A 25,179-nucleotide genomic window follows, 5' to 3' on the forward strand; every position below is an offset into this window, starting at 1 on the left:
GTTAATATTCTGAACATCTGGTGCAATATTTTCAATTAAAGCTTGGAATACAGAACCCAAGTATGTTATTAATTTTTAAATGTATACAAATTTTCCTTAACACCATACACCTAAAAAACAATGCCCCAATTTTTTAAAATACAAAAAACTATTGTACAAGATTAGACTCTTTGTAAAGAAAAAAGAATGTTTATGCTTCTTTCATCAAATTGATCCTTGACCCCAAATGAGACCCACACAGTATCAGTATTTGTACCCACCGTCCAGTCCTCTGTAGCTCAGGCCCAGCATGATGAGCTGCCTCACTGGGAGTCTCACCCGAGGTGGGGGCAGATCCATTGGGAAATACAGGTATCTTTCTCTTTTCCTGCATTTCACAAAAAGGCATTTTCAGAATTCTGTTTTTAAAAAAAAACTGAGATGGCATCTCTCATTATAGGGAATGTTAAGCTCTCATATTGAGTATACATCATATCAGCGTTCCTAGGAAAAAAATGCTTCCTAATATAAAGTTCTATTTAAAATAAGCTGTGCTTTAAAACAGAACCAGATATTTGCCTCTATTAATATTTTAAATTAATGATTTGGGTTTTTTTTGCAATATAGCATCTCTTTCCACTAGAAATTTTTAAAACATTGCTACTGTTCACACTGAAAATATACATTAAGAAAAAAAATACATGGCATTTTTCTTTTATTAAAACACTTCCCTTAAAACAGAATTATCACAAGTTGTTTGCAACACGTTTTCACAAAAATCAATTTCCCATTCAATTATATTATAAAATAAAGAGTACAACTCCTAAGATAAAGGATCTTCTTCCCCCAACTTGAAGAAAAAGGAGTCAGCTCTTAATTAGTTACCTCTGGAGAATGCTGGGCTTAAAAGAGTGTGTGTATGTGTGTGTATAGGTACATAATTGAGGTGCCATCCCTGCAGGTCTCCTGGGTCAAAGGCTCTGGCTAAACTATAGACTCATACTTCATGGTTTATATGTTGAATATTTATAGAGTAGCAAGACTTGTCTATAATTATTATAAAGGTTAGCATTTTAAAATGTCAAAATTAAAACTAACTTACCCCTTAAATTAAAGGGGAAAGAAAAAACAGAATTACAGAAATCCTAGAAAACAGCAAGAATGAAAAAACACTACAAGTTACATTCTATGGGATACTAAAGAATCATTCAGGCAAATGTAGCACTTATATCAGGAAAAATGAAAGAACGCAAGTAAAAGAATTAAATAAAACAAATAAAAGCAGAAATTGAATTAGAAAGCAAAATATGTTAAAAATAAAGTGAACTAAAATAAATTTAAAAGCTGCTCTGTTTGAAAAATATAATAAAGGACACACTGGTAACTAATATCCAAATATATATCAATGAGGCAATAATTACACAAACAGGGAAACCAAAATATGTGCAGTACCTAAGACTGCACTTTGTATGACACTATGCAAATAAACTTGAAAGTCTGGATGAAATGGGTACTATTCTAGAAAAATATAATATACCAAAATCGACCCCAGAAAAGACAGAAAGCTTTCCTAAGCCAATTTCAACAGAAGAAATGAACAAGCTGTTGATGTCCATCTACCAAATAAAGAGCAAAGCTCAGGCAATTTTACAAAGGAATTCTTCCAAACTTTAAAAATCAAATTATTCCAAGTCATTTAAACTGTTTTAAGAATGCAAGAAAAGAAACAATTAGAAATTTGTTTTATGAAACAGGTGTAAACAATGATACCAAAACATAAGAAAGTACACAAAAAAACTAGACCAATCTCACAAGCAGTGACAAAAAATACCTTAAACTAAAATTAAATTAGACACAGAACATGGGTACTTTAAACTCTAAGTTGGGTTTATACCAAGAATGCAAGAGTGTCTCCATGTTAAGAAATCTATTAATATAATTTGCCATAAAAATTGTTAAGAAATTTCATGATAATTTTCAGAGATGCTGAAAAGGCATTTGATAAAATTCAACATGCATTTTTATTAAAAATTTTAATGAAACAGAAATTCATGGTATTTGTCTAACATGATAAAATGGCCTCAATGCCAGTAATCTTACATAATGGGAGAAACACTAGAGACGCTGACTACAGTCAGAAATGAGGTAAGAAATGCCCATTGAAAGCCCATTAGTACTTAACATTGTATCAGAGATTTTCGTCAATACAATTAGAAACAGAAAAATATTCGTCATTTAAGAAAACTGGTAAAGGAGAGATACAACTATCTGTTATTGCAGATATCACTGAAAAACTACTACATACAATAAAAGAATTCAGAAAGATAGCAGGATAAAAATGTAATAAATAATAATGAATAAACTTCATATATATATAGAAGCAAAAGCCAGAGGATACATGGAACAAAGACCTCACTTATAATATAAAGAATAAAAATAAAAGACCTAGGAATACACTCACCAAGAAGAGTGTAAAGCACAAATAAGGAAAACTTCATAACACGTCTTAAGGACACAAACATTGACTTGAAACAGAAAACTGACAGGGAAGACACAGCATGTTCTTGAATAGACAGAAAGATTCAATGTCATAAAGATGTCAATTCCTCCTCATTGCAGCTAGAAATTTGTCATTCCAATTAAAAAAAAGCAAGTTTTATTTCTGAAAATAGAAAGCTGATTTTTAAACTTACATAGAAAAGCAAATATGCAAAGATAGGCAAGAAACATCAGAAAAAAAAAAAAAAGAGTAAGAGACAAGAACAAGTTTAGTGCTACCAGATATTAAGGTAGGGCTAATAAAGCTTCAAAAATTAAAATTAAAGGGTGTGAAATTGGTTTATAAATAGAGAGAACAATGGAAAAGAAAAGAAATTCCAGAAACAGATCTGAATGCATAACAGAAATTTAAAAAATGGTAAAGGCAGTATCGCCAATCAAGGTGGGGGGTGGGGGTGTAAAGCTGAATTTTTTAGTAAGTTGGGACAATGAGGCAAAAATTTAGACGAAAGATAACAGTTGGATGCATACTCCACACAATACACCAGGATAAACTACAAAAATCGATAAATGATTTAAATATTTTAGAAAGAGGTGGGGGCAACGAGCAAAAGATACTCAGAATGCTTAATCTCTTTAATTACAGAAATGCAAATTAAAAACTATGTTGAAATACTTGACAAAGTTACCTATTAGAATGACAAAAATCCAAAAGTTTGACAACACACTGCATTTGTGAGGTTATGGGAAAGAGGCACCCTCTTAAGAGGGGAATCTGGTAATGTGTACTAACATTATAAATAAATTTGCTCTTTGAGCCAGCAAATCTATTTCAGGGAATCTATCCTACAGATATATCTGCCCAAGACTAAAATGGCATATGATACTGTGACATGGTTTGTAACAGTAAAAGACTGAAAACCTTAGTCCAGGTATAGGATAAATTATGATCTATAGAATACAACACAGTTGTGAGAAAAAGAATAAGGAATATTTCTATGATTTCTTATGATCAGATCTCCGGGACATACTGTTATATGAGAAAGTCAATGTACAGACAGAATACAGAGTCTAACTTTAGGTAAGAAGAAGAGGGAGATAAAACTATATGTTCATATTGCCTTACACTGCAAAAAAATCTAGAAAGATGAACAAAAAATGGACATTCAGAGGAGGTGAGTATAACGGTAAAGGTGAGTATAAGGTAATGAATCATAAAACTCTAGCTTATACAAAATTTATTTTAATTAAAAAAAAAAAGTAATTAACAGAAGAATGATGTGATTCTTACCTGAGAAGGAACACTTTTTGGTGGCTCTATGCGTATGGAAGGATCCCACTCTCCTGGAGGCAGGACAGTTACTTGATCTAAAAATTCATCAATTCCAGATAAGAGGTCATTTCTGTCTTTTGCTTTATAAGCTACATCATGAAAAATCTAAAGGAAAAAAAAACATATTGAGTAAAGAACTTTAAAGTTGAAAGAAAACCCTATACATAGTAAGCCCATACCCACAATAAAGATAATTACCTAAACTCTAACAGGTAACAACTCTAACGGCAACCCAACACTAGTACTATCAGATGAATTAACAATAGCAATCAAACAATAAAAGAAAATAGCAATGCATTAAGACAGAACTGTTAAAAAGACATAATTTTGCATGAGAAATACTCAGTAATTCATTAAAGAAAAAAACAATACTGTGACATGTTATTCCACTTCTATGACAATTTAATGTAATTTATCCTAAAGGAATAATCATGGATGTGGGGAAAAATTTAGTTTAAATAATTAATTTATTTGGCCACAAATATTTATTGTGTACCTACTATTTGCTAGGTACAATTCTAAGCACTGTGGATAGTGCAATGAAGAAATAGGGAGGCTAGGTCACTGCATTCAAGAACCATTTTTCCTAGGGGGAAAGACAGTGAAAACAAGTAATTAAATAAATATGCAACTGCAGATAATGATAAATACTCTGATAAAAATAAAGCAGGGCACAGGAATAGAAGCTGATGGGGGGGGGGGTATGGGGGTGTTGCCAGAGAAGTTCTCCCAGAAGACATAACGCTGTAGGAGAAATCTGAATAAAGTGAGGGATCAAACCATGCAAAGGACAGGGATGGAGGGATAGGGAAGAAAAAGAGTGCTCAGACAGAGGCACTGGTAATTGCAAATGTCCAGAAGAAGAAACGAGCTTAAAACATCTGAAGGAAAAAAAGAAGCTAATATGGCTGGAATAAAATGGGGGAGGCAAGGTGGGCAGTAGTAGGACGTAAGCTTTGAAAGTATTAAAGAGGCTAGATCAGGTAGGACTTATTAAGGCAATGGTAAGGAGCATAAATTGAAATCTATACATAACAGGAAGTCATTGATACTTGGATCAAGGAAAACTATATATTCAGATTTACATGCTATTGGTAGTGTAGACGAAAAAACTGTAAGACAAAGTCCCATAAAGGCCACTTGAATCACCAAAGAAAAGAAGGTAAGAGATTCTAACCTAAGGAACTAGCAGTGGAGATAGAAAAGAAATGACAAATTAGATACACACACATTGAAGAGAACATCAACAGAATCTGGTAACTAACTGGCTAAGACAGGATGGAGAAATGCAGTCAGCATCAGATACGTGGGGTTGGATGCCCTAAGGACATATGGTAGAGATACCTAGCAAGCACCGAATTAAAACACTCTCCCAAAGAGAAATGAAAATCTGGGAATGATCAACAAATACACCACAGACAAAGATGAAGTTCTCAAACAGGTAGAGTGAAATTTTCAGAGGAAAAAGAGTAAAAAGGAAAAAAGACAAAGTCTTGAAGAAAACCAAAATGAAACGATACCCCTGAAATCAAGGATGGAGAAAATTTTAAAATTTCAAGAAGGTACTCAATAATTTCAAGATCTAAAGAAAAAAGAAAAAAAGAAAAAAAAAAAAAAGCAAGTAACACTGATCTTGACAGAAAGGTCTTGAAGACCTAATCAAAGCAAACAGCTGAAGAGTCAATACAAGATAAAATAGTAAAGACAGTGAAGACAGTATTTTAAGCTTTACTGTGAAAGGAAGGAGAACTATAATTTGATACACATTATATGTTTCATAATCAGTTTCTACTTCAAAGGGATTTTAGTGTATTTTAATTACCTCATCTGTCATGAGAGTGGCTATTGATCTTCCAATTTCATGGTACTGTGGTGCTTTGCCAGCTGGACCCAGTAATAGAAACAAAAATCTATGGAAACATTAAAATACATAGAAGTAGAAGTCAATTTTAACAAAAAACAATACATACACACAAATTTAAGCAGTCATTAAAAAAAGTCATTTGAATGTGAACACAGCAAAACATAAAGGCCTCTTTTCCATTTGCCCACCCTAACCATCAGAAAAAGATGGCAACTCTACTTAAAACAGAAGCAGATCACAAACCTAAGAAGAGCATGCATAACTGACTTTCTACAAAGTTATCACTTTTCATCTCCCATAGGGTAAGGTGGTAATTAAGGAACTGAGTGTTCTACATTAAAAGTTCCCATTTCCTATGTCCTTTTGGATTAGCGCAAACAAATAAATCTGATGTGTCTTGGCAAAAAAAAGTGAATCAGTAAATGAAGTGATTAATAATCCCATTAAGTACTTGAAATCAAGGTCTGCCAAATAAACAAGCTAAGGCTATACCCAAAAAACCCATTACTCCTCACTGTATTCTGTCTAAAGGCTCTAAAGAAATAAATATGGGGTATTAATCAACTAATCCCTTAGGAAGGAAAAGGAATTGTATTTACAACTCCAAATTTAATATCAAACTTATTACTATAGTGGCTAAATTAACAATATTTAACTCCCTACTTAGTTATACCCTTGTTAACAGTACAGTAAAATATTAATATTCACATGTATTCAAATCAGAAGTACTCTATTCCTACTGTATAATAATTTATATCATATGAATCTAAGGAGTTATTTTTCTTACTGATCTTAATAACTCACCACTAACACAGCTGAGTAAAGCATCTTACTTAGAAAGAAGCCAAAACATTTCCATCAAGCTGCTATTAACTCTTCATATGTATTTATATTACAAAAATAAGAAAAGCATTTAAAAATTATTCTTGTTTTAAAAGTTTTTACAATCAATAGCTAACAAAACTGATTACCCTTTATAACACAATTTGCTAACTGTTCTTACGGATACTACCCCTAACTCAATTTTTACTTAAAGTATATATTGCACAGAAAATTTAGGTCAGGCCAGAACAAAGCCGTTTGCCTAATTCAGAGGCATTATGACATTAAATCAACTCTATAAGGTATTATTATTCTCACTTTACAAATGAAGCTTATTTAAGTCGTGCTTGACCCTGCACAATAAATTAATAACCAGCAGAGCAAGAATTCAAATCCACTCTCTCTGCCTCTAGCACCTACATGGTATATTACATAATACATAAAAAATGATGAAGAGTTTTTTAAATCAAAGCTCTTAAGATACAAAACTTCTTATAAAGACACAAAAGCAAAATTTTTTCTAAAGGATGATTTTTTTTAGTTCATGGAAAAAAGATAACTATGTTCTAATACTCAAAGCACATAACTGAATTATTTACTAAAATGAGCTTTTATTACAAAAAGCAACATGCTACATCAACAAACAAAAATTTTAGATTTTACACATGCTGACAGAATGCTCAATGGAACCAACTCTACCTTGTAGGAACAGGGACTTCAGTCAACCCTGAGAGGAGAACAGCAGGCGCCAATCTCACAAATGCAATTATAGGTCTTTCCAAAAAGTCTACTTCTCCCACCAGAACATTGGATGCCTCAGCTCCCGTAGGAATTTTTCTCATGAAATTCATGTCAACCTATTGATAAATAAGTAGTAATTAAAAATCAAGTTTTCAGGATATTATATTTATAAAAATATGTAGAGGAAAACAGGAAGGAAAAATGTTTTTTAACACTAGTATTTCCTAATCAAAACCTGTGACTGAATAAATGTACAAATACCAAAATTTTCACAAATATAAAGTATGGGGTACACGAATACAAAAATGCAAGCAAAACACATCAATGAAACAGTACTCTGTCTTAACTGTTACAATATTTACTACTTTAGACATCTAAATTCTCAAACATATAAACTAGAGAAAATTTTCAATGAATATGGCATTATTCATTAAAAACTATTAAGGACAAAAATATAGTTCACAAGTAACAATGGTTCATGAAATTATACACAGTGCTAGGAAGTATTCATTTCATGATTATCTGTTGGGAATTAAAAATAAATACATTGTATATATTTTATAATCTCTTTAATTAAGGAACTCTAGGAATAACCCAGTATTTTCGTAAGTATAAGAAAATCACTGTTAATTTCTAATTAAACTCAGTAATCCTTATTCATATTACTATATAATAAAATTTAGTTGTCTGTGTATAATTACAAAGAAAAGAGTAGAAGCATGATATCAAAGTATGGGAAATTCTTCATTTTTATGCAGTTTCACACAAGTCACTAAACGATCACTTACAGGGCTAGCTATTGAAAATAAAACCAGCACTTACAGCGGGCCTCTTGAGTCCCACACCCAGTGTGCCACAACTACAGTGCCAGGAGGCAGACTCCTGCCCAACAGGAGACAAGGAGGTGTACACAAGGATAGGCCAAATAAAAAAAAGTAAAACTGTGACAGAGGAACAAAAATAAATGGCAACTGCCAAGACTAGAGGAGAACTATCATGTAAATTATAATAATTTATTCATTTAACAAGAGTAAATTGCAATTTAGCCACTGAACACTTTTCACTGATCTGAAACAATAAGGGAACCAGTAAAAGTATGATCAAGTTAGAATGGTAGAATTAAACATACAACAACCTTTCTCTACAGTCAATGTCCCTCATTCAAGGCTTTCTATAACTGTCGAGTACGAAGCTCAGCAAAACTATAATGCAAAAGGGTCATTTAAACTCCCTTTCTGTAAAACGTGACTTATGGACTTTGCATCATAGAACAGCAGGCTTAAGAAAATTGAATCTCACTTCAAATAATCACATTTAATAAAATGTCTTACACTAGATGCAAAAATAGTTTTAAGAGTATCCTATAGCAAATTAATACTATCAAAAAATTAGAGCGGTCACATAGAATCAATAATTCCTAAGTAGTGTTGTAAAATACACTTTAAATCAATTGTAATTTGAATTTGGTATTTTTTGGCCCTGTTCTTTTCAAATAAGTTTTTGTTTTTCTATTTCACTTAAATACTTGTCTACCAAAATAAAAATTCATAGTAAAGATAGTTTTCTTTTAAATCCATGCCATTACCTACCCATGGGGAAGCACCGATATGTTTCCCAGTGACATTCCAGAAAGTACTGACACCACAAGACAGTAATTCTGGGATCACATTACAGCACAGGAAAGGCTGATTTGCTAGTGCTGTAACATCATTCCCACAATTAACCTTTCTAGTGGTGGTAGCTCCAGAACAAATCACTGCAGTTCAAAAGGTACTGAAGTTTCACGATATCTATGGGTAGGTATAGATGGAAATACCATATTACTCACATATTTTTTTGTCAGAATTTCTAAAACTATTAAGGATGAAAAGCTATTCGAGTACTCTGAGTTTAACAATAACCTCTCATTTTCAGACTTGAACATTAACACATGCAACAGTACGGTATCTAAGAAGCAATCAATTTCAAAAAAATCATTAAAAATAATCAATATTAAAAAAACCATACTTCCATGCTATTTTATAAGAATGATTATCTAAATTTATAATTAATGATAGAATTACCTTGCTGAAGTCAACAGTACTATTTTCTCTGCTTCCTCCAGTTCCGTTACCTTTAATTTCTACACTTTTACTGGTGTCCAAATTTCCAGGTGCAGACTGTGGAGAGGCCAAAACACCTGTATTTAAGAACAAATACATTCCAAGTTAATAAGGAGAAAATTCACTTTGTAACCTAACTTTGCTCATGTCCTGAAAGGGATGGTTTAATTAAAAGCAAATGTGCAAGATGAAAAACAAAATAAAATAAAGTGCCAGGTGTTAGTACTAAACTAGCGAAACTAAAATAATATTTTAAGCAATAATTAAGCTATACATTTAATATTTAAAAGAATATAATTTACAAAAAATAGTGGCCTTTTGCAAAAGGAAAAAAGTGAGTATGTGAGAAACCAGACTTGATGAAAGAAAGACCTAAGTCCGATTACTACTACAAATACTTAGGTGATATACTTTAACGCATCTAACATGAAAGTAGCTACTTAGAACATAAGAATGCCTAACTACATTTAGCATTCTTGCATCATTAACAATGTAAATTCTCTGACAAACCCTACGTGCAACTCAGAAAATTTAAGAGCTACACCAACAAAATGTAAGTTGTCCATGAACTTAGCATAACTGTCCATATTCATAATACTTTCCTTAAGAATTTTCTCTTTTCTTGGGTACTAAGTATTTGTTTGCTGCCTACTATCATTAGTCCTAAGAAACACTTTAAAATATAATAGCAGTTTTTTTACAATATTAAGTGCAGAAACCATGGGTTTTATAATCAAAAAGATGTGGAGAAATACCCACTCTCTGCTGCTTAGTAGCTACGTGGCTTTAAGCAACTCACTCAAGTTCAGACAAACCTATGATATAAGCTTGGTTGGATTAGAAATGACACATATATGTTCAAGCATTAGTATACTCATTTCAAGTGATGATCAGCAGCAACATTTCACAACAATAAAATAACCTAAAATCCTTTAGCATATGACCAATTGTTACCACTATGAATTTTACAGAGCTCAAATATCATAAACTTAAAATCAAGTACATAACACAAATTTCTACCAGTAAATGCAAGTTACTTTTTTTTTCAAATAAGATTTTCTAGTTCAAGAATACAGAATAATAATACCCCAAACACTTGAATACCATGGGGGGGGGGGGGTAGGTGAGGGACGGGAGGAGAGGTACTAGACTGAAATTCAACAGACTTTATTTCAGAAGTTTTAACTCTGCCATTCACTACAATCTAGAGACCCAAAGAAATTCAATTAGACTGTTTTGAAATTAGAACCTATTACTTTTAATGTTAATACCTGTAATAAGTTCCAGAATTTTAGGGATATCAGATATCCTTGATGCATCTAAAGGAGAGTTTTCATTTCTGTAGAACAGAATGTACCATTCAACAATGAAAATTGAAACTAAGTCATTTGGGCTTATTTCTGCAGTCAAAGATGGAAGAAATTTGTAACATCTATTTCTCTGTTAAACACCTAAACTAGGATGTCACTATGACCCTGAAATCTAATATAGAAAACATTTCCAATATATTTAGCTATGTGCTCATTCTCTGGAAAATTTAAACAGTTCTGAAATAAAAAATGTTTACCAAGACAACTCATTTTTCACAGTTTTAGCTTAGCACAAAGTTATTAAGATCGCTTTTTCTTTAACCTTTGTCCCTAAACTTCTAGAATAGAGTCCCTTTATTAAATACTTGCCCAAAGGAAAACAAAAGTTAACCAGCATTTCTCAGTGACTTCCACCTACTCTCACTCCCAAAAAATAAAGAAAACGAAGAGTATCTTTCAGGCCTGTTGACAACTGCAACTGAGCCTTGATGCACATACTGCTAATTACTAAATTACAACCTCTAGATGAATCATCCCAAGAATAAATAATGCACAGCTGCCCAGAACAATCCCAGCCACCAGTTTTTAAGAAGGATAGAATGAGAAGAAAGTTGTTGGGGAAAGTGAGGATGTGGTAGGAATGGGGAAGAAGAAATGATGGGGAACTCAACACTGACAAACCTTGAATTTACAACCTGAAGTTACTTAGATAACCTGCTCCTTTTTCAAAACTGGCATGACAAGTGCATGTTAGAATTTTCCACCATTGCCTCTCTGTGTTGCCAGTTAAAGCTGAGTTAAAGTTATTTTCTCAGTCAGTAATGCAAGTCCCACTGCTCCTAAAAAAAATTGCTGGGGCTCACAATTAAATAAGTAAATTACTGAAAAATAAAGTAAGTTCTCTACAAAGATAAATCAGAAAGAGTATTTCTTTGAATTAATGCATTAAGAAAAAGAAAACCAACAGATGGTGTAGGTATATGTATAAAATCAATAATGAGATTTAAAATCATACTCTGGTAAATCCATCATATTGCACTTACATTTTTTCCTCAAATAAAATCACAAATCTAACTAGAATAAAGGTAAGTCAAAGATATCAAGAGTTTTCTGTAACTAGACATTTGAAATTAGGAGTAGTTACAGCAGTCAGTGGTCCTCAACTGGGGATGATTTTGGCACCATGAGGGCAAAATGTCTGTAAACATATTCAGTTGTCACAGCTGGAGAGTGTTGCTGGCAGCTTGTAGAAAAGAATTCAAAAAGGGGGATGTGAAAGGAAATGAAATAAGCTTCAGTGGCAGAGAGATTCCAAAAGGAGCCGAGAGGTCACTCTGGTGGGCACTCTTATGCACACTTTAGACAACCCTTTTTAGGTTCTGAAGAATTGGGGTAGCTGGTGGTGGATACCTGAAACTATCAAACTACAACCCAGAACCCATGAATCTCGAAGACAGTTGTATAAAAATGTAGCTTATGAGGGGTGACAATGGGATTGGGAAAGCCATAAGGACCACACTCCACTTTGTCTAGTTTATGGATGGATGAGTAGAAAAATAGGGGAAGGAAACAAACAGACAAAGGTACCCAGTGTTCTTTTTTACTTCAATTGCTCTTTTTCACTCTAATTATTATTCTTGTTATTTTTGTGTGTGTGCTAATGAAGGTGTCAGGGATTGATTTGGGTGATGAATGTACCACTATGTAATGGTACTGTGAACAATCGAAAGTACGATTTGTTTTGTATGACTGCGTGGTATGTGAATATATCTCAATAAAATGAAGATTTAAAAAAAAAAAAAAAAAGGTCATTGAAGTGGTGGAAAGGGGAAGTTTAGAATCATGTATGTAACCAGAAGGAAAATTGGAGCTTAAAACATGGGAATGTATAACACAGTGAATCTCATGGTGGACAATGTTCGTGATTAACTGTACAAATATTAAAAAGTTCTCTCATGAACTAGAACAAATGTATGACACTATTACAAGGAGTTAAAAGTAGAGGGCTATATGGGGAAAATGTACCTTTTGCAAACTATGGACTGTAGCTAATATTTTAATACTCTTTCATCAACAGTAACAAATGTACTACATCCAATCTATGGGTCAATAATGGGGGGATAAGGTGTATGGAAGGATTAGGGTTTCTTTTTATATTTTTACTTCTTTTCTAGAGTAATGAAAATGTTCTAAAATTGGTCATAGGGTTGTATGCACAACCATGTGATGATACGCCGAGCCAGTGATTGTACACTTTGGATGGTTTGTATGGTGTGTGAATATATCTCAATTAAATGGCATTTAAAAAAAAAAATGGATTGGGGTGATGAATGCATAATTATATGATGGCACTGTGAATAGCTGATTGTACACCATGGATGATTGTATGGTATGTGAATATATCTCAATAAAACTGAATTTAATTAAAAAAAAAAAAAAAAAAGAGTTCAGTGATGCTGCTAAACAGCCTACAATGCACAGGACAGACCCTACAACAAAGAATTATCCAGCCCAAACTGTCAATAGTGCTGACGTCAAGAAACATTTAGAAGGCAGTTACAAATGCTAAAAATGAGTTCACCTCTTTTATGTGTAAGTACCCTCCAAAGAAAAACTAATGGGAAATGCCACTTTCTTTTTTTTTTTTCTGAGTGGACACAAGTTATGATCATTTGACATAAAAACTCATGACCTTAACATCTCCAAAATGATGCTGAGGCCACCTTCCTCCTCTAAGATACTATCAGACTTCAAGTAAACAACTAGAGTGTCTTGGTGCCATAAGCACCAAAGGTAATTAAAAGGGGAATAATATTTTTTTGCCCCTATTTTTTCTTCAGCAATTATGTACCTTCTATAGATGTCTTCTCAAAGAGTAACTATGGGCTTTTTCTTGTCTTTAGAAATTCCTTCTCTTCTCTCTATTCTAATTCTTCTCAAGATTTATGGTGATAAATCTCATGGCAATCTTATACCAAAAGGAAAAAAACCTTAATTGTGTACCTCAATTCTCAGTTAATTTCTTTTATCCCCTTAACAAAATGGCCTAACAAGCCATTATGAACCATTATGTCCTCTCCCTCCTCCTTCCTATGTAAACTTTACAGACTCTTCTTAATAACATAGAAGATCCTAAAACAAGAGATGCTCAGTGTTACTGAGCGATGTAAAAACAAATGCAAGGGAGTAACTTAAAGCTAACATTTTGTTCAAAGAAAAATCAGTGAATTTTGGTAGGTTTTCTCAATTAAGACAAGAGTACTGACTATTTCTGACTGAGAAATTATGTCTAGGTATTTTTTCTCCTTTCTCTACAGTTACCCTCATCATTATGTTTATCTTTTTCATGAACCAGTAAAATTCACAATGAAATACTATACTACAGATCTAGTTGTAGTTAGATCTGAGTTCAAATCTCTGCTCCCGTTATTTACAGTATGATTTTAATATCTCAAGTCTTGATCTTATTCATTCGTAAAATAGGAATAAACCAATTTCACTGAATTGTGATAAGAATTAGAAATTTGATTTATTAAAAGCACATATCACTGTGTCTGGAACAAAGTATAACACTAATAGTTTTAACTATGCTCAAAATTAATGTTACAATGCTTTAGCCACAAAATTGCCATTTATACTTCTAAAATCATAACCTTTTTTGACAACTACAATGTGCTTTCATTAAATGAATTTGGTGTGTTTTGATAAAGCCATAGAGAAAGAGATGTTTGTCATATAGTGGTAAGAACACACAGATTTACAGCCAAAAGATTTAGGCTATCACTTATTAGTTCTATGACCCATGGGAAGTTATTTCATTTTTCTGAGTCTGGATTTCTGAAAATTGGTGTGTGTGCACCTAACTTATGCAAATTTTTATCTGTACTAAATAGGCTAATTTAATAACTGTAAGCTACCACTAAAGTGTTAAACAGTATCATTATTATGGAGAACTGTGATAATGGTTATTATGTATTCAAAACCACTAGTTAGCATTAGCCTATGCATATTTTGACGTATAAATGAAATTTAAGCAAAACATAATCACCCAATACTTTTTTCTGTATCAATTCAATAGAAAAATATGCGTGTAAATGTATATATAATTAATATACAAGGGAGAACCAAAATTACTATAATTCTTAACCCTTAAAAAAAGATGAATTATAAGCCTTCCCCTCACTAAGAAATACTTTTTCTAATTCACATATTAAAAAAAATCCTAGCCTCAAGTATAACAACTCTGGTGCTGAAAATTTCAAGGTAAATTTGGATAGATATAGCATTAAATAAAGGATAACTAAAGTCTATTCCAAAATATAACACTACTTTTGAAATGATGATGATTCCAGGTAGTTATAAGAGAATCTCAATCTTCTTGGAGGCAAAAATGAGAAAAAGAACATTTGATTCTATCTTTGTTAGAAAGGCTAAAAAGGTACTGTATTCCTTGAAGAAAAGCACCAAATAGATAAAAGGCATATCACCTCATTATAATCTATGTACAATGTGTTCATTCATTTATGAATGAACTGAATGAGAAGAAAAGCCACCATTTAAAAAGCTATGGGAAAGTAAACATTAATTGGAAAATTTCCAAAGGTCTTCTGAGCCATTCAAAAGCCCTGATATCTAAAATCTCAGTGAAAAAATTTGAAAGGGCTTAAATTATGGGTAGTCTTTTTTTTTTTTTTTGGTAATCTTTTTAGAACTTAATTTTTATAACAATCTATTATTTTCTACAACACACTATAAAGAAAAAACATGCAGAAGTCAAAATAAATCACAAGCTTTATCTACATATGCTGCTCAAGCTATGTGCTGAAAGGCATTCCAAGTGCAAGTGATCCAGAGGCAAAAAGCACCACACAGGGGGGATTTTGGATAGTTGCCTGGAGTTATGTCAACATATTCCTCATTCTTCTGCTCCTGGCCTTTCAGAGCTTCTAAGTCTTCCTCAGGCGGATGAATTACTACTGTGGGAATATCATCACTGGCAGGTGAAACCAGCAGTTCTGGGGCCTGAAGCTGACTCTGCTGGGAACTTCTGGAGGTCAGGCGACTGATGCTAGGGCTGGAAGGAGGACTGTTTTGAGGGGTGGGTACTGGGGTTGTACACCTTGAGCCTGCAGGGGTTCCAGCTCTTGAAGAAGGAAGAAGATGACTGAGAAGAGATAAAGGCGATTCTCCTCTCAATGAAAGGTTTGAGGCAGACAGACCTGTTCGCAAAGAATGGCGGGAGGCTGAAAGGCCTTCCCCTGAGATAAAACAAATAAATGAAAAATGATGAAGTTCACTGCAGAAGGCAAACACACACACACACACACACACACACACACACACACACACACACACAATTTATACCGTAAATTTTAAGCTTTAAAGGCCAAAAACTTCAAATTCATGCTGTGAAGGTTAGTATGTCAACCAGGTTTTTAAATGTTAGAAAGTCACTTAAAAGTTGATTGAACTGTAATTAGTTCCTGAAAGTGTATACAAAACAAATATTAATGATAGTTGGTAGGGGAAAATATTCTGTTAGAAATTAGAATGGCCAATATTGTGGCTTTTTTAATAGGACAATATCAATGTTAAGTTTTTGCTTAAATAAAGAATAAATAGCAAATGTGACTAGAAAAGAAAAATAATCTAAGAAATAGAACTCAAACCAAAACTTACCAGCACTGATAGCTTATATTCAGCATATTTTTCCTACATTGTACCAAACAGCTATAGATAATTCCCTCACAAGAAAAGTCTACATTAACATTACCTAATAGTCTCTAATTTAAAAATTGATACCAAATATTTATAACATTAAGTCAACAAGGCACCACCTTCTGATGATATTCTCAAGTAAAGTTAAAAAATATAAGACAAGTTATAGGATATGTTTTTTTTAAAGAAATGTAATGTCAATTTTAAAGGACATGCATTCTTAAGCTCTCTAAATATACTTATTATTAAATGCCTTAAACTATGCTCCTCATCTCTAAAACAGCAGACAAATTTAATCATATTCATACTATCTTTAATTTAACTAGATAAGAATAAAGTATTTACCAACAACAGCAGTAAGGAAGTAAACCAACAATATTTCAAAAGGTCATGAATACTTATACTTAAAATACTTTCTATTAAGTGTAGTACAACTGAATAGCATTCCTTTTTTATGAAAAACATGAAAAACTATAACAATCAATTCCATACGATCTATGTAATCAAAGCTACATGTTCAAGAGATCCCAGAGACATTTAAATTAAACATCAACCTCTAATCCATAAGCAACCACCATTTAATTAAAAAATACCCTATAGGCAAAAAAACCTGATGAATTACAATCATAATACCTTTAACAACAAGATAGCAATGTCCATACTAAAATGGCATGTAAAAGAAAATATCCATTGTTTTATGAACAAAAGTAACCAAATCATAATCGGAGAATAATCAGGAAATGTTGCAAATGAGAAACAAAGATTTAATAGGGTCCCCTCTGAGTTATAAACTCATTTCACCAAAGTAGAGAACATAAAATAAATGAAAGACAAAAGAGGGAGGTAAAATGAGACATACATGGCTTGTGTTTAAATTGAACTTAGGTCTATAAAAGATATTCTTTTGTTTGTAAGGTTCCTTAAATACACCAAGGCATAATTTAAAACAGATTTAAAAGTTCTAACGGTCAAATGCTCAGAAGAAAATGTACTTAGGTACCTTATGCAGAGCTACCAAAGATGATTATTATTAATGTACACAATAAGTAATATGTATGTGCAAGCTTTAGATATATTAAATCTATCACCTATGGCTGCTTGCTTGCAGAACACGTAAAAGCCATGCCATTCTGCCATTCTTTCAGGGATTAAAAAGGATGAAAAGAAAGGCATCATGACCCATACTCTCCTCCTCTTCATTGCAATTTACATAAGACCTGGGTAACAGCAGCAGCTAGAGGCAACAGTGACTCTCATAAACTACTGCAATCCTTTTCACCTTGGTTTTCCGGTTCACTGTCATCACAGTTCTCTTTGAAAGCCAAAATAGAACCTTCAGCAATGCTTTTCTCTGCTTAGGAAGAGAAAAAAAGGGGGGAAGGGGGCTTCCAATTTTTTCAGTCTTAAGCAGTGACAGAGGTAAACAGCCATAAAACAGTCTCCTCACTTCCTGCATACTCTACCACTAGTTTCTGTATCAGAGCCATTCTCAATTAACAAGATCTTGGAAGGCAGCAACTAGGTCACCCAGTGTGAGAATAGGAACAATCAAAAAAGCTTCTATACAAAGCCCTGCCTAAATTTGCTATGTATGAATAAAGGAGAGTGAAATCCGTAAACAAACCCCAAAATGCTTTGTTTATACCCAATACAGTATATTCAGGGAACAAAATTTATGATTAGGAAAAAAATCAAATTTAGATATAAAAAGTTGCAAACCAAGATTTAGAATTTTTTTAAAAAGATTAAACTAAAATTATAGATCATAGTTTATGCATCTTTAATCAGTTTTACCCAAGAAACCCTTAATAGAAACAAAAAGGCAGGAAAGAGAAGTAATTCACAGGTATATTGGTAGTATTTAAATATTACCAACACTTAAAATTAATTTGTGCCACTGTAAGAGTGAATACTAAATATTGATTTCTACAAACATGATATTGTAAAGAAAAACATTTTAGAATTGTTATCTTAGAAAGGCACAAATAATAACATGATTTAAAAAGATCAGAAAATTACCTATGTAATTCTCTGGAAATAATGTCTTTCCCCAACTGTTAACTGTTACACATTAGAATGCTGTTAGAGTAGAAGTGTTAGCACAAATTGGATGCCACAACTCATCTCACCATTCCTTTCAAGCAAGTGAGGGTCAGAATGCTTCTTGCCTATATCTGCAAAAGATCGAACAAGGGGAATCCGACTCGTGAATCTTTTCTCATTTTGATGATGATGTCTCTTCAGAAGTGCTTCTCTGACATTCTCTCTTATGGACTCATTTAACTGGCCAGAGGCTATCATGTTGTCCAATACCATATCTACACAAAGAAAAAAATAATAATAAAGCAGTTACTAAGTAAACTAACAGTTGGATGGTTCTAATACAGGAATAAACAAAGTTTAAGTGAAACCCCATAACAAAAATCAGATCCTTAACTAGTTCTAGGAAGAAAACATAATTCTGTCTTTTAGTATTAAATACTAAATATTCACAGCCAGTCACAGTTTATTTCTAACCTATCTTCCCAACGTTATCTCCTATTACTCTTGTTCAAGATCTCTGTACACACACAGAGATTCACACCTGTCCTCTAGACTTTTCTTCCTGTTCTTCCTCCTCTTTAGAATACTTTATTTTCTCTTGCACCACTCGCTCCTTAGACCTATGTGTTCCAATTCTATGGAAAAGCTGTACATTTAAGGTCCTGTGGTACCTTGGTACAAAATACAAACAAATAAAAAACTCCTTCCTCTGAATTTCCTGAGGACTGACTCCATCTTGCTAATGGCAACAGTCACTAGTCCAATTTAATCATCTAGACTCCAAGCTTATCAAACCAAAAAATGTATCTTATTTATATGTCTATTCCTCACACTGCCCTGCACAGAACAGAAGAAGCTCAACACATAGTTGCCAAGTGAATGGTTTAACCACTTTATGTTCCTTACTTAAATATCTCTAATTTAAAAAGTCAATTTGCTATAACCTGCTATTTCATCCAGAGTGCCTGCCCTCATATCCAGCATGACTGTTCCATTTAGGATGCAACTTCTCAGTTCAAAAAGACTGTGCAGAGACAGAGTTGCCACATAAGGTTTACTCCATCGGTCACCACCATCCTCAACATCTTCTTCAAATTTTAGCCATCTGTAATACATAATATATAAAAATACTTTATAAATAATGAAAGTTCCATTTATTTTAATGTCATAAACATGAATTTGTTCTTTCAAAGAGGAAGATTACCACCACCAAAACAAAATTTGGTTACAAACACATTTTTACAAATTAGGGTAATGACCTACAATACCTACAGTAATGAGTTTACTCTGCAGTTCCTCTGTTCTATAACAATACAAAAATGAACAATGAAACTTTATATAGTTTCCACTTCTAGTCCATTTTTATGCTTATAATACATAAGATTTAGATTTTTCAACATCATTCTTTAAGTAAAGACACTAAAATCTACTACAAAATTAACTCCTTTTGTGCTACATTAAAGTATTAAGGGTTACCTAAGGTAACAAACTTTGCAAATAAATAGAAAAATCAAGGATAGTATTCCCAGGCAATAATGAATAAACTCTCTGCTCATTATTTAAAAGCACTGGATAGCTCATAATTTCATTTAATATTCTCATTATAAAAGAAATCAATAAAGCAAGTTCAAAAATAAGACTCAGAAATACTACCTGGCAGTTTCTTTCCATTCATATTCTTCTCCATCTCTATAACATAGTTCATCCATTTCCGTGAAGAGATCATGGGGAATATGTTCTTCATCATCATCTTCAGTACCAAGGATAAACTGAACTCTCTGAGATGGCGTATCTGGGCAAAATAAGAATTTAAATACACTCAAAATCTTCCTTGATTCATTCAAATTTAAATTCAAAGTTTTTAATCTCTTTATTAATTATATAAAAATACTGTAATTCTGGAAAGAAACCACAGACCACCAACCCAGAATGTGTATCAGAAAAACATCACAAAAAGTAAAAGTTATTTGTTAAAAAGAAACAAGTCACCCAGGGTTGTAAATCTCCCTGGCAACATCTCTCAGTCCCACAATGCCAAGGCCAGGCTCACCCCTGGAAGTCATGTCCCACATAGTGGGGAGAGCAGTGAGTTTACCTGCAGACTTGGCTTAGAATGAGAGGTCACATTTGAGCAACAAAAGGGGGTCTCTGGGGATGACTCTTAGACACAATTTTAAGCAGCTTTAGCCTCTCCTGTGCAGTAACAAACTTCATAAGGGCAAGTCCCAACATCAAGGGTTCGGCCTTCTAAATTGGTAGTCCTCAATGCTTGTGAAAATATCAGTAATTCCCCAAGTGGGGAAGTTTAATATTTCCACATTTTTCCCCAGTCCCTCAAGGGGGCCTTGCAAATACATTTTTATTCTCTGCCCAAATTATGTTGGGATGTATTGGGGCTCCACACTAACCTGTACAAACCAACCAGATCTCACTCCCTATTCAAAGTTCCATATAATTATGGTGTTTGAATAAACTGAACATACAAGTTAAATTATAAAGTGTGCTACAGAAATATAGATTTTGCACCAAATAAACACCTCTTCCTTTGTTCTCACACAGAAGTTGAAGTTTTAAAACACCCTCAATATCACCCTTTACCCTTTACTCTAATTTGCCTCAGTCCTAACCAGATAAACTTCATTCATATCTCTACTTGAAATCTGAACTCTTTTTTTTAACAATTGCTACTATGGGGTAATACCAACATTCATAGCTGTCAAACTCTAGCTCTGAGTCTTGGGTGTCACAAAGATACCTGAAGTTCCAGGGACCAACCAGATTATACACAAAGAGCTCACCATCTTAGAATTTAGAGACAACTCAGGAATAGATGTGTCTGCTGTAAGGGTTTACAATCTAGGAATCTTTATAAAAAGGCTAATCCTGATAATCTATGCTCTAAGATTCAATTCTCAGAGTTTACACATTATAGTTAGTCCATACTAGTAAGGCATTATAATGTTTGCCTTTTCATTTCTGGCTTATTTCACTCAGAATGCTTTCCTTAAGGTCCATGCACCTAGCTGCATGTCTCACACCTTCAGTTCTCCTTGCAGCCACTCAATGTTCCATTGTATGTATACACCACAGTTCACCATTCTGCTCTTCAGTCCATGTACCCTTAGGCCACCTCCACCCGTTGCAAATCATGAATACTGCCACCATAAACACCATGTGCAAATACCCATTCGTATCCCTGCTTTGAGACCTGCTTTTAAGAATTTTTACAGCGGATCCAGCCTTTAGTGTAAAGCTAATTTAGACTCTCTAGTAAACCAATATCCTTCCAGGAACTACCCAATGTTCTGTATGTCACAAAGGCTTTCTATTCTGACTGGTTGGTACATGACCTATTCCCAGGTTTGAATGAACACCAGGAATTGTTTGGCCTACTTCTTTCTCCCTGCTTATCTCCCAGGCGTTGGGTAGCTTCCTCTCCTACATGCCCAGACCAGGAATCAATCAAAGACTCAAGAGGCTCCTTCTTCAGATCTTTTGATCTCCCTGTGTAGCTCTGTATTCTCTGGCATTCCATACCTCAACTTCTAGCCTCTTTGGCCTCCCCAGATTCCAATCTCTATCTCCTCACCTCAGAGACACTGCCAGGCTCTGTTTGGATTCCCCTCCATATGGTGTGGCCTGGAGACTGTTCCTAGGCAATAAACTTGGGCAATTATAGAACTCACCTCACTTATTATCCCCCTTCTATTAGGATCATAATCCTATGCTGCCTGTTACCCAGTGTCTTAAAACCACTGTTCCACATATTTTGCCCAGTTGTCTGGCTAATTCAAGCAGGTAGTAATTTAGACCTGTACACATGTGTATACACACACAAAAAAACTTTCTTTGTTGCACTGGTCTTGGGTAAGCAAATATTTTATGTCTGACATCTTTAAAATCTCTGTTATTAAGAAATTTTCCAATTACCAAAGGTATCATTGTACAGAAGTTACACCAATACCCCATTTTAGGATCTAATGGTCTAGGATAGAATCTTCTTTAAGACATGAAAGGACCAAAGCCTTGGGATGTTTTTCTCAAAGAACTGTTCATCTCCAAATACCCCATGAATTATTAGGTTCCTCCATGGTTCGTTCCCAACAACTCTGAACTCTGCCTTCCTAATTCTCTGTGTGACAATCTTCTTTCCTGGTTTTCAGCTCAATTCTGTATATAAGTACTTCCCTGTACTCTTTTGTTTTAATTATGGTTTTTTCTACAATTACAAATCAATTCTCTTAATGGATGAGTACATCCACTCCATCTTATCACCAAGCAGCAATCCCATAGCTTTTATCATGACTCTGACATCAAGTATAACCTCAAACTTCCCCTCTTAGCAGCTGACAGCATTAGTGGAAGCAAACCGCTCTTCTGCTTCTTTGGGAGCAAAGGGTGGGAAGAAAGGAGGAAGAAAGGGACTTCATTCATAGAGCTTTCCAAAATACCAGCTGGCACTTAAAATTAAAAATAAACCCCCCCTTCAGTGGCACAAAACTTTTCTAGGGATAAGTATGCCATCAAAAAGCCATGAATATTTTCTCCACCATAATTTATTTTTCTAACCACTATACTTAAGACTTCTAATGTCATATCTTAGCTTGAAACATCAAGCCACTTAACTAAGTTAACATAAGCATACTTATAGTCTTGCAAACAGCATTTACTTCTATAAAAATATTTTGTACGTTTTTATTCAGTATAAATTGGAGAAGCATACTGATCCACTTACAGAACAGCCTAGGATATTCTAAACCAGATGGGTCCATCATATGGAATAGTAACATACTTCTAAATTACTTAATATCATCAAAGTCCACCAGTGATGCATTATAAAATTCACTGATGGTTTCTTTTGCTAGTTACATAATCTTTGTTAGCTATATGACCACTTACTTAATATTTTACTAAGCCATCAATATTTCTTATGAGAGGTCCTTAAGAGATTCCAGTTACTTAGCCTCTCTGAGCTTTAGTTTCCTCATTTATGAAATGAAAATAATACTACCTGCCTTAAAAAAAATTGCTGAGAAGATTAAATCAAAGACCATTACATCAAGGGACTGGTAGAACATTTAGCACAGAATTGGCGCTTAATATTTTACCAGACCATCAGTACCTTCTTTCTTATGTTCATGTTGTATCCATATTATAAACAGTAATTCTTACTTTCCTTCCCTCTTCATAAAAGCTTTCCTTTAGCATAGCATCCAAGTGCCTAGAAGAGTGCAGCTCCCATTGCTTTCCTAGAAAGCACACACAGTGCCAAGATGGTCATGGGCCATATCTTAGCTTCCCAGAACTGCTACTGCAAATACCACAGACTGGCCAACTTAAACAACAGGAATTTACTGTCTTGCCATTTCGGAGATTAGAAGTCCAAAATCAAGGTGTCAGCAGACCATGCTTTCTACAAAGTATGGCGAGTTCTCGTGTTGGCTTGCCAGCAAGCCATAATTCAATCTCTGCCTCCTTCACATGGCCTCCTCACTACTACTCCTGTGCTCAAATTTCCTGTTTATAAGGACTCCAGTCACACTGGATTAACGCCTACCCTAATTCAGTTTGGCCTCATCCTAATAGGATCTCTGAAGATCACAAATTTCAAATGAGCTCACACTAACAAGACTGGGGATGAGGACTTGAACATGTCTTTAGAGGGACATAATTCAATCCACAACAGCCAATGATGTTTTATAAACTAATGATGTTTACTATGTCAACTAAGTGCAATGTCTAAGACTCCTCTGCCTCAGGCTCTATAGCTATTTTTTCTGGATCTCTCCTTTTTCACTATCAGGGCCACTTAAATTGCCACTAAATAACATTTTCTTACATCTCCCACATATTACCTCTACTGACACTTCTATACTTCCCTAATTTCAAATAAACATCAATACCACCAAAATAAAACCTCGTCCTTCTATAAACAATACTATCAAATCAGAGCACTCCCTTTTGCATAGAGAATCAAGTAACCCAGCAGAGTACACAAATCTTCTGGCTAAAAAAGTATGTTCACGAAAAGGAAAAAACACTCAGTCCTTCCCAGGGGCCTGAGGATTCCCGATGTTTTTTACTGCATATGTCAATAAAGAAATACATAACTGAAGAAAGGAAACAAAATCCTCCTAGACTGTAGTTTCTGTGGAAAGCTCCAACTTTTACAATTCCAAGGCTGGAATATATGAAGAAAAGAAAGCATTTTATTTTCACTTCTCCCAAGCAGATCTTAACTATAAACTAATTATTTTTCTTCTAAAGAAAATTTTCTGGCTTCAGCTAGTATTCCCCAACACATCCAATGTGGCTGAATTATTGTAGACATCCAATTTTAAAAGAAAACATTCAATTAAAAAAAAAAAATACTTCCCAGAAAAGAACTTTAAACTGTCAGAAGAGAACTACTATTTTCTCTTACCATATGAAGGAGATTCCTGTCCATCTTCTTTATCTGATTCTTTATCTTTTCTTCTCCGGTGGTGATGTTTGTGTCCACGATGCCTATGACGCCGACGACTCTCTTTACTAAATGGAACATGAACACCAATATATACAGCTCGATGACCTATTAAAAGATTCGGAAATATATTACTACCGGGTTTCCAAAATGGAAAAAGTAACACACACAAAAGTATACAAAAATATACATTCTTTGATAACAAAGAATTATATATATGTATATATATGTTCATGTACTTTAAAATGCTAGTTTCCTGTTAACTTCTCTTGATTCTATAGGGAACTACACAGAATGTTACCATT

General features: G+C 33.8%; 1 protein-coding gene across 7 annotated transcripts in view; it reads right to left on the bottom strand.

Annotated features, from left to right (window-relative positions):
- The window catches only part of SLC4A7 (solute carrier family 4 member 7), a 148,410-nt gene that overhangs the window by 52,752 nt on the left and 70,479 nt on the right, over positions 1–25,179 (bottom strand). For 4 of the 7 annotated variants that reach the window (XM_037846162.1, XM_037846119.1, XM_037846127.1 and 1 more), the window contains 10 exons: positions 24,836–24,982; positions 20,065–20,203; positions 19,356–19,516; positions 18,498–18,686; positions 15,543–15,908; positions 9,302–9,417; positions 7,197–7,354; positions 5,634–5,721; positions 3,770–3,916; positions 261–367 (listed from right to left, as the gene is read on the bottom strand). In XM_037846162.1, coding sequence (XP_037702090.1) covers positions 261–367; positions 3,770–3,916; positions 5,634–5,721; positions 7,197–7,354; positions 9,302–9,417; positions 15,543–15,908; positions 18,498–18,686; positions 19,356–19,516; positions 20,065–20,203; positions 24,836–24,982 — 1,618 coding nt within the window. The remainder of the gene's footprint in view (positions 1–260; positions 368–3,769; positions 3,917–5,633; positions 5,722–7,196; positions 7,355–9,301; positions 9,418–15,542; positions 15,909–18,497; positions 18,687–19,355; positions 19,517–20,064; positions 20,204–24,835; positions 24,983–25,179) is intronic. The other 3 variants (XM_037846169.1, XM_037846154.1, XM_037846144.1) reach the window with 1 other exon arrangement.

This window comes from Choloepus didactylus, chromosome 1 (assembly GCF_015220235.1).
Source record: "Choloepus didactylus isolate mChoDid1 chromosome 1, mChoDid1.pri, whole genome shotgun sequence".
NCBI lineage: Eukaryota > Metazoa > Chordata > Mammalia > Pilosa > Megalonychidae > Choloepus > Choloepus didactylus.